An 11,480-nucleotide genomic window follows, 5' to 3' on the forward strand; every position below is an offset into this window, starting at 1 on the left:
AAAAATATTGAACTAAAATTAATCTTTATAAAAAACCATTATATTATTAGATCTAAAATAAATTAAATAATACTAAAATTTTAACTTAAAAATATATATAAAAAAACGAGAACTTTTAAATTGTTAAATTTGATAATGATATTGATAGAAATTTTTATGGGTTTTCAAATTTATATCCTACTCAAATATAAAACATAATCGTGTTTTCAAAACCAAACAAAACCGTATCATAAAATTAAACATTAAAATCAAGATGTATCTCGTTGCATTGTGCAAATACGCATTTAGTATAAATAACAAAAATGGGTTGATTTTGTCAGAAGCCCGCATTTTCATTCTAGATTAAACTTACGTAAATCAAAATTCGTTTTTTTTAATCATTTACATTCTCTATCTGAACCAAATAACCCTCAAATATATTTAATTATTTATGAAAACTAACCAAAAAACATGAAAATGAAAAAATTATTGATAGGTCAAGCGGTCAACCAACTCCATTTTAATATGTTATCTAAAATTATTATTTTTATAAAAATCATAAATCATAGTTATTTAATTTTAATTACCTTCCCTTTTTTCTATTTCATTTTTTTAAGGCAAAACTAGATAAATTAAACAAAACAAGAGCTGCAAGAGAATAGACAACAACTTTCTGCAAAGCACAGAAAAGCGGAACAAAGAGCGAAAAAACCACACAAAAGGACAACAAGGTCAACGGACGAGAAAAGCTACACCGGAAAAACGAAGAAAAATGTGAAAACGGAAGGCCTTGAACCCAACCGCCGCCAATGCCGAGTAGCCAACTACCAACGTAAAAGGTCTTGAGAAGACAACGCAAATATTTGAGAGGGAAAAAAAACATTTGACGTGTAACTCAGTTGATAAAAGAGAAGGGTTACTTTGTCCAAATACAAGATAGTTCTTGGGTTCGATGCAGGGACGGACCTATAGTGGTGCATACGGTGGCGTATTATTCATCCGTTGAAGGATAAAAAAAATTTAGGTTTGTGAAAGGTGCAACCGTATTAATTTGCTGTGTTCCACCTTATGTATTTTAAAACTACAATGAGAACAAGTTTTATTTGGTAGAGTTGGTTTGCAAGACTTTTATTCCATCCCAGACCAAAGTTTAAATCATGTTAGTGTCATATTCTTAATCAAATGGTGCCACAATTTAAAAAAATTTACGTATATTTGTTTATTATAGTTTAATATTAAAAAAACATCAAAAGTATTTTTTAAAAACTTATTAAAAATATATTTAAAAAAAACAACTTAAATGAAAAAAAAGCATATGATATAATGAAAAAAGTAAGTATAATTGTTTTTTTAATAAAATGAAATTAATTATTAAATATAATAATTAGGAGATGGAGTAAAAGAGAAGATAACAGTGAATGATGGGAGCTCCAATATGACGACCAACCTTGTCGCTGTTTGCCACCTCTTCCCATACCTATTTCACCCTTTTTTTTTTTTTTTTTTTTATTACAATGTTTATCCGGTAAGTGCTTAACTTTAGAAGTTAACACTAAAATTTATTTTATTGGGTCAGATTGTAGTGCATCAAAACGTATCATATACAACAATTTACCTGGTAAGCGTTTACTCGGGTAAGAGTTATCACATTCACTTACCGGATAAGAGTCATCATCTTCACTTACCGGGTAAGACTCTCCATCCTTATAATCGTTCTTACCGGGTAAGATTCTCGGTTCTTGTCATGTTTATCCGGTGAGGAAAATTATCCGGTAAGTACTTACTGGGTAAGTGTTTAGTAAACGACCCCTTAATATATAATGCATATGTCTTTTAAAATAAGAACCGATTTAAATACATCACTATCTACTAATTTTTTCTTATATACATTAAAATCACTATTTATTTTTACATTTTCAGTACATAATTTGACCTGATTCTAATATAAAAAGAATGACGTTACCTTAAAATAAATGTTCTTTTTGAAGTATATATAATATTTATATACGATAAATATAACAAACAAACTCAGACACTTTTTTCATCTTTGATAAGGTTTGAATCTCTGACCTCTTATAAAACAAAAAACTCACATATCGCTAAACCAAATGCCCTTTTGGTATATTAAAATAAATGCTCCTAGTAAAAAAAAACACATATATTGTCGGTAATAGGGTAAATTATTTTTTTTTTTTCATTATGGTTTGTTGAAAATTATGATTTTTGTCCCTGTAGTTTTGAAATTATGATTTTTGTCTATATAATTTACAATTCATTGTTATTTTCATCTATAAGCCTAACTTCTAAGCACAAGGGACAAATAAACCACAAAAAATTTTAGACCATATAAACCAAAACAACAATAAATTATAAATTATAAGAACGAAAATAACAATGAATTACATATCATAGGGGTAATAATCACAAATTTTAAACCATGAGGACAAAAATTGTAACTTTTTATAAATCATATGGATGAAAAACATAATTTACTCTTAATAATATCTAAATATTATATTTTTTCTTAATTAATTTTATACAGTTTTATTTAATAATAAAGAGAGTAAAGAATCTCTTCATCTCATGATTAAAGTAGAATTGAAACGTGATCACTTACTTTTTGAAGCATACATTTATTTTGTGACAAATAAAAATAAAAATATAAACATTTATTTTGAAACCTAGAGATTGAGAGAGAAATAAGGGGTGTTTGGGATTGCTTATAAAAACAACTTATTGACTTATTCCGGTGTAATATCGGTAATAAGCATTTTTGATTGTTTGGATAAACAACTTATATCGGTAATAAAAAGTTTTTGAAGAAGTTAAATCTTTCTGACTTATAATAAGTTGATAAATGTTTTTATAGAAAAACATAAGTTGTTTCAAATAAGCAATCTCAAACACTTTTTCCTTGTTGTTAAGTTGTGTTTATATTTTTCATTTATCGGTACCAAAAAAGTACCATTTTAACCCTCATTCTGATATCGAATGAAAATAATTATATGTTAAACGTTTTTCATAAAAAAATTGAAAAAAATAATTAATTTATAATAATAATAAAGTATATGATGTAACAAAATGATTAGCATTCAATGATTTCATCACAACCTCATTAATAACTTCAATTTTCAATTAACATGTCATCATGAACATTTATTTAAATTTCACAAAAAAAGAGAGAGATTATAATTGGGGTGTGCAGAAAGTCATTCAATCTAAGTAGAACAATCTGATCATAATTGGATAGGATCAGATCTAAAAATTTCAACATTAAGGTAGTGTTTGGTACGCAGACACTGGACGGGACGGGACAAGACTAATTGTTTGTCCCATGTTTGGTACAACTAGGACAAGACAGGACAAAATTGTTAAAATGATCATATTACCCTTAAATGTTGTTTAATGTTCTTTTATATCATATAATGATTGTAAAATGACAACAAATCAACCAAAATATATTTTAATTACATAGTTTTTATAATCAAGTTTAATACATTAAATATAAATCCAAAAAAATGACAAGTTTTTATAATCAAGTTTAATACATTTAATATAAATCCAAAAAGTAGAAGATGGAGCATACCAGAAGAGAATCAGAGAAATCAAAGTCACAATTTTTTTTGCTTCAAGTCACAGAAATTGCATCTTAGCAGAAAGAACGATGTGGAATCGATTTTGTTAGGGTTTACAGTCAAAAAGAAATCGACGCAACAAAGAATCGCAATAATGAAATCGATACAGCAAAAAGAAATTGATGTCAAAAGAGAAATCATACCGATATGGAAGAAGCCGGTGGAAGGAGGCGGTGTGGAAGGAGGCGATGTGGAAGAGCTCTCGTCATGGAACTGGAACGGGGTGTGAAAGAGACGATGATAAAAGAGGGTTTAGGTTTTCTATTGGATTTCAAGGGTAAGATAGTAAATTTGCATTTACTCCCATCTTGTTCCACCTTTTTTGGTGGAACAAAAATCATCTACTTTTGTCCCATCAAAATTAAAAATAGTCTTATCTTGTCTCATGTAATTTTTGTCCATGGCATGCCAAACATGAGACTATTTTTTTTTTGTCCCGTCACGTCCCATGTAGTTTGCATACCAAACGCACCCTAAGGGGTCGTTTGTTGAACGTTTATCCAGTAAGTGCTTACCAGGTAATTTTCTTTATCGGATGAACATGGTAAGGTTTTAAAATCTTAACCGGTTAGAGCGGTAAAAGTATGGAGAGTCTTACCCGGTAAGAGTGGTGAAAGAATGAAGAGTCTTACCCCAGTAAGTGAAAGTGACGACTCTTACTTGGGTAAGTACTTACCGGATAATTGTTGCATACTATATCGTTTTGATGCACTATAATCTTACCTAAAAAATAAATTATAGTGTTCACTCCTACCAATAAGTATTTACTGGATAAGCATTTGAGTAAACGGCCTATAATATTGGATTGGTCGATTACTGGATAGCAATTCATAATTCAAAACATACTTAAAATATAGAAATTTGATTAAATTATAAGCAAATAATCTTTTACTTTTTTCTAGATTTATATTTTTTTAATAAAAAGTTAATAATTAACCTATTTTATTCTAGTAATATAATAAAAGTAGGTTGTATTTCATATAAAAAGAGATAGGGTTCTATTTTTGGTAATATATTATTTTAAATAAAAAATATATTATTTAATAAAAATATATAAGAGAACTATATGTTACATGTAAATCTTTATCCTGATGAGGCAATTAACCATCACTGATCGAAAATACAAGACCTTAAATAGTTAGCGACACTGCCTTTGAATTGAGAATTAAATCCAGGGAAGTATAAATTTGATGATCATCATGGCAAAATGAAATGGACGACGGACTTTTGGAATCAGCCCTGGACCGTTGGGGGTTATAAATCACTGAAATTCAGAAAACGTGTTTGTGATGACGGTTTTGTGAAAACTCAGTTAATTAAGGGTTGGTAGTTTATTAAGCACACAAATTTAGATCTACATACTACAATGAATGGCTTAATGATAAACTTGACGTAGCAATGCTTACGACAAAGAGACAGACAATGAGAGAAGCTTGATGATTAAAAGGTTTGACTTGACAAGAGATAAAAAGAATGTGGTCAACATGGGACAGGTACTCGGACCCGGTTCGATTAGAGAATCTCCAAGTTGGTTGGGGATGGAGACGGGGTTCCCCAAATTTAGAAATCGAAAACGGGTATAACCTTACTACGACCAAGTAAGGTGAATGGCATGTTCATGTATTTCATTTGCTAAACCTTTAGGATTAAGCTCTTGCATTCGATAAGTACTTCTACCTTATCAACCAAAGAATGAGCTTAATATGATACCCAATATATACGACAAGGTCTTATACTTTTTTCGGTTCAAAACAGGGTTCGGTTAGAATTGTAGTTCCGTTACGACTTTCATTCAGGTTCGTCTTATTTGGCTTAAAACGTACTATGTAGGATTGATTGGTGGATTGGGTCGGGTCTTAATCACCATAGAGCATTGTTGACGGTTGGTCTGAATCTAAAAAGCAATTATTATTGAATAGAGAAAACAGTAATAATAATGGTTGGGTGTTGGATGTAGGCAAAGGAGGAAAAAAAGGAAGTGTGGCCAGGCTGGAAGTGCTTTTTCCAATCAGTCAAACCTCATCTATGCTACATGTCTCATTGATTGTCTGTCTACCGTTATTTTCCCCATCTTTTCTTTTTCAAACCGCCGTATACATAATACAAGGGAAGTTTGGATAAAAATAAGTATTTATCGGTAAAATTTAATACTATCATTTACTTATGGAGCAAGATTTTATTTACTAAAATGCATCGTATGCAACAATTTATCCCGGTAAGTGCTAACCATGGTAAGAGTCCTCGTTTTTACTTACTGGGTAAGACTTGAGATTCTTGCCTTCGTACTTACCGTGTAAGATTTTTAGTTCTTGTCATATTCATTCCGTAAAGTAAAGTGACTTGGTAAACGCTTACCCGGGTAAGCGTTTGGTAAACGACATCTAAATTATAGATTGGTTAGGGGTATGGACAGATTTATAAAAGGGCACATGGTGGTATGTGTTATTGTATTATCTTTGTTGAAAAGTTAAAAAAATTACGTTTATGAAAGGTGTAAGCGTATTGTTTTAGAAGTTGTCACCGTATGATATTCGATAGTTCGGGAAGGCGTAACCGTACCCCGTAATCAACAAAAAAACCGAAAAGTCCATCGAAATCAATAACAGAAACTAAAATATTCCTTGAAATCAAGTAAAAAAACTTTAAAAAACCCTCGAAACAATGGAATTAGGCTAAAAACACATCGAACGATATTGAACGTTAGTACAAACGTGAAGACACGTCGATAAGAACCATGTTTTTGTAAGTATTTGTGTCTATATTATATGGTCCCACTGTATAAAAGAATTTAGGGATACGTCCCTAGTTAGGAGTGTTAAAAACCCGACTAATCTGGTCAACCTAATCCAACGCAACGCGAAATAACCCAACATGAAGCAACCCGATATAATCGGGTTGTAAAATTTTCAAACTGTAGGTATTGGGCTAGAATTGGGTTACGGTCATTTGAATTCAACTGGACGAACCCGGTATCCTTTTATTTATTGGTATTAATATGATTGATAATTCTTCGTGTACACTAAATAATTACACCACTACGTACGCTCTTCATATACGTATATTTTTAATCTCTTCTATATATCTATTAACTTCTTCGTATATATGTTCATTAAATGTGAACACACACACTCACACACACATATGCAAATTGCGAGAAAAGTAGTTGAACATGATATACTTATGAAAAGTATGGATAAGTTATATCAAAAGATTGATGATAAAAAAAGAACTATGAACAGAGAAAAAACATATTCAAGGTAACAACAAAATTTTGATGTACTAAGGTATCAACCCGACCAACCTGTACGGTCTGGATTGGGTTGAGCGGCAATTTGATTTGGGTTGAATTGAGTTAAGATTTTTGAAAATGCAAACATTGGCTTGTTATTAAAATGTCTTCAACTCGATCAACTCAACCTATGAACATCCCTAAATGTGGTACATGTGGTTTATACTTCTAAATTCTATCTGTAATGGTCCCAAAATCAAAATAAGTATAAAAATAAGACTCGTAGTTTGCATTTTCACACTCTTTGAGTCATACCCTCTTAACATCCGTTAATTTTTCTTGTTAGACCAGTTAAATCTAATGCCATTTGGATGCCTTTTCACCTTTTTTTGTCTTTCCTTACTAAAAAATCATATTATTTTTTATATTTTTTATATTATCATATATATATATATATATATATGCCTAATCAACTGAGAATTAGATAGTTTGTGGTAACTGTTAGATTTAATATGAGTCAATCATTTTAGATAATTAATGCTATTTACTCATAAAACAAATGGTAAATTAGTAAATTGTATTGATTATTCAATTACTTTAATTAGTTTAACATTCCAATTTACTTTAATTATTTTAATATATGTGTATACACACACATATGGACATACAAGAATCAAATCCGGTGGCATTCTTCGGCACCTACCACCACTGCGTTGACCTCCTCCGGTCATTTTGTCTGACCAATCGACCACTAAACAACCACCCGCGACAGTGGTACCATACCAACTGTGGTACCACATTGGTCTCAAAGTTTACTTGCTGTGTTCTGAGTATCACATTGTATGTATTTTGGGTAAACAAAAGTCGAGTGAAATTAATGACACCAAATTGACGATCATATTTTTCTCGTTAATTTGACATTCGTATTGATACATTTTTTTCATCAGTTTTTTCATAATTTTTTTGGTTTTTCATTTATTTAGCATTTTTCCATGAACCTATATATTTTTCAGTTTTCCATTTATTTAGAGAAAACCTTGGAAAAAGGAATCGTAGAACTACGAAAAAACGAATGAAGGAATATATTAAAATGGATGTCAAATTACAGATAATAAAATGATTGGTTTTTGGTAATTTGCTTTACTCCAATCATTTGTATTCATTGATTTTCGATCTAAACATTAAAGAAAAATATTTGTATTTTAAAAAAACTGTGGTTATAACCATATTTGTAATCACCTTTGTTGATCATCCCAATTTAATGGCTTGGATAAATTATTCAGTTCTTTTCAAGGTTTTCTCTCAATCTTATTCATATATACACACAATCTCATCACGGTTAGCATTACCGGGTAAATTGTTGCATACGATGTCGTTTTTGTTAACTAAAATTTTACCCGTAAAGTAAGTGAGTATTGAATATTACCGCCAAACGCTTACCGTGAAAGTGTTGGTAAACCACCCCTTAGAGCTTATGCAGTCAACTATACATGATTGTTTGATAGTAGCTTAATGATATAAAAGGTGACTCGTTCAGTATGCTTCTAGAGAAAAACTTTATGAAGAAAGCAAAGTTTTTTCCGAACATGTTTCTTACAGTTAAAAAATATGCTCATTTTATTTATCAAAAAACCTTTTTAATTTATACAGACAGATTATTTACACAAATAATTTTATCTACAAAGAATTGGATGAAAAACCAACGATGAACTTGATTTTTTTAAATTAACCTGGATATTCAACCCGCTATGCGAGCCGACTAATCCTAAGACGACCATCTGTTTTGCAGATAGCCTGGAGTTATCGCATTTGGACTTCCGTAGTCACAAAGAAGATTTTTATTTCTTTTTGGATTTGAACTTAAGACCTACTGATACTTTTGACCTTCGAAATCAAACTTAAACCAATCAGATACCACTCTTGTGGTTTGAACTTTAATTTATTTAACTTGGAGAAGGGTTCTTGGGATATTTTGGAAAAACTAAGAAAACGAGAGTCGTATTATGTGTAAATGGGTGCAATACGATATTTTGACGCGTGTTCGTTAGCCAGCTGGATCCCAAATACAACCTCTTGCTAAAGTTACCGCCTGTCCTCTTTCATTTCCTCACAGTCTCAACCGTATATAAAACTGCCATTTCTCCCATCTTCTTCAACTTCACCCCCACCCTAATCCGAATACAAATATGGATCGGATCAAAGGTCCATGGAGCCCCGAAGAAGACGAGATGCTACAGCAACTAGTCGAAAAGCACGGCCCCAGAAATTGGTCCCTCGTCAGCAAAACCATCCCTGGTAGATCCGGCAAATCCTGCCGGCTCCGGTGGTGCAACCAGCTTTCGCCGGAGGTCGAGCACCGACCCTTTTCGCCCGAAGAAGATGAGACCATTCTCCGTGCTCATGCCCGATTCGGAAACAAATGGGCCACGATTGCCCGATTGTTGTCGGGTCGGACCGATAACGCCATTAAAAACCATTGGAACTCGACCTTGAAGAGGAAGTGTTCTTCCATGACGAACGAAGAATTCAACGAGTTTTCGATCCAACAACCGTCGTTAAAAAGATCCGTCAGTGCCGGGTCGGCTGTTCCCGTTTCGGGTCTTTACTTGAATCCGGATAGTCCGTCTGGATCTGACGTCAGCGATTCAAGCGTGCCAACGATTTCGTCGACACACGTATACCGACCCGTGGCGAGAACCGCCGTCGTCAGTGACGGTAGGACGCCACCTCCGCCGCTGAACGATCCGCTGACGTCACTGAGCCTATCGCTTCCTGGAGCCGAGTCGAGTGAGTCGTCGTCGGTGACACATCCTCCGCCCGTCCCGAAACCAGCGATTCCGTCACAGCAGGTTCCGGCAGCGATTTCATCGGCGATGCAGCAACTTCAGGTATCCCAACCGCCGGCGACGGAGCAGCAGGAGAAGGCGGCTCCGCCGTTCAGTGCAGAGTTTATATCAGTGATGCAAGAAATGATTAGGAAGGAGGTGAGGAATTACATTACCGGCGTAGAACTGCAACAGCCGACAAACGGCGGTGGCGATGGTGGTGGATTTAGGAGCGCAGCGGTGGGAAATAGGATTGGGGTAAACAAGATGGATTAGTATTTTCTACGTTAATTAAATTTGTTGACGGCTGATGATCAACGGAAAATGATGATCGGAGATGGCCGGAAATCATGGAAAAATGCGAATTGACGGAGATGTTAATTCCATAAACATGGATCCTCTCTGGATTTCCAAAATTGGCCAACAAAAAATGAATAATTTTGTACAGGGAAGGAATTAGATTGATCTTCAAAAATCATGAGTTTAGAAATTAAAAAATGTTGAAAATTTATGTGAATCTTGTTTCTGTAAGCCATAAGATCTTGAAGAAGGCTCAAGAACCCTAAAAAACCCCTATGATCATAAAAAAAAAAAAAAGCGAGTGTTTTTCAAATTAAAGTAGGTTTGATCTCATTATGTTGTTATTTGTTTGATTAAAGTGTTTCTTGATCATGGGTTGTGGTTGAAATCTCCTTTTAAAAACAGAAAAAATGGATTTTTTTTGTGGTTTAATTTGAGGAAGAACACTTGGAAGATGGTGGATTTTTGACTTAAAAAGTCAACTAATTTTTTTTAGGATAACAAAACATTACACAGTTTAAATCATAACACAAAATAAAATTACTTTATCAACTTATTATAAATTAGAATTATTTAACTTCTTCAAAAACTTCTTATTATCGATTTGACATCGATATAAATTGTTTATCCAAACATTCAAAAGTACTTATTAACGGTGCCATACTAAAATAAGTTAACTTATATTGTTTTTATAAGTAACCTCAAACACTCCTTTGATTGGGTTGTTTCCTAAAGGTTTTTTTCATAAAAATTTAAGAGGTGAACCTTGTTTGACAAAAAAAAAAAATTTATCACTTAATGATTCTAAAATCCTCTGAATGATTTTGTATTTAGGATTTTTCTTAATAATTAAAAGCCCTAATTTCATTGTATGTAATTTCCAAATAATTATATTTTATTTTGTATTATATTAAAAAGAACCTCTTAATCATTTAACATCAAATCATTCAACAATTGTTAAATAGATAGTTATATATAGCTGATAGAATAAGTTTTGATTATATTTGATGGGAAGGTGGGGGGACATGAAGTTAAAATGTTAGTTGGGAAGTTGAAAGAAAGAGAGAGAGAACACGGAATCAAATAGTAGTACAGGATTGATTTGGTGGAGTATGATCCTGCAGTTCAAAACCCACACGGGATCTATTTATTTATATATTATTAACTACAAAGTCAAAATGTACAACTTACAAAGCACAATGTACAATCCATACAGCATAGTATCCATTGCTAATAATAATTCTGCTCTTCCCATCTTTCTGCCCACTCTTGGCAGCAGCACCACCTTTTGCACCACCATTCTCCAGCTTAGGAGTTGGGTCAAGCATCTTTCTTCCCACATCCATCCATACCATGGAAATCACATCACCTGAATCATCATCTGTTCATTTAAACAATTTGTCTACTAAAAACACAACACTTCAAAGGCCTAACATTAATCCATTGCCTCTTAGGTGTACCTCAATTGGTAAACGGTTGGGGCGACTTTGTCCAAATACAAGATATATACGC

At 32.7% G+C, this 11,480-nt stretch overlaps 2 protein-coding genes across 3 annotated transcripts in view; one reads left to right on the forward strand and one right to left on the reverse strand.

Moving 5' to 3' along the window:
* Positions 1-9,022: 9,022 nt before the first annotated feature.
* Positions 9,023-10,360, forward strand: LOC112515263 (transcription factor MYB44-like). The gene has a single exon (XM_025121970.1). The coding sequence runs from the start codon at positions 9,030-9,032 to the stop codon at positions 9,942-9,944; it is 915 nt and encodes a 304-aa protein (XP_024977738.1). The 5' UTR covers positions 9,023-9,029; the 3' UTR covers positions 9,945-10,360.
* A 713-nt stretch (positions 10,361-11,073) lies between these two features.
* LOC112515262 (probable cadmium/zinc-transporting ATPase HMA1, chloroplastic) overlaps positions 11,074-11,480 on the reverse strand; it is a 12,390-nt gene continuing 11,983 nt past the window's right edge. Inside the window, exon 14 of one of the 2 annotated variants that reach the window (XM_025121967.1) lies at positions 11,074-11,337. The gene's annotated coding sequence lies outside the window, so the exon portion shown is untranslated. Of the gene's footprint in view, positions 11,350-11,480 lie in introns of both variants that reach the window. The other variant, XM_025121968.1, reaches the window with a different exon arrangement.

Source organism: Cynara cardunculus (assembly GCF_001531365.2).
Source record: "Cynara cardunculus var. scolymus isolate 2C chromosome LG 7, CcrdV1, whole genome shotgun sequence".
Lineage (NCBI taxonomy): Eukaryota > Viridiplantae > Streptophyta > Magnoliopsida > Asterales > Asteraceae > Cynara > Cynara cardunculus.

Coding starts and splice junctions, on each gene's coding strand:
- LOC112515263 (XM_025121970.1), top strand. CDS start 9,030: ATGGATCGGATCAAAGGTCCATGGAGCCCCGAAGAAGACGAGATGCTA.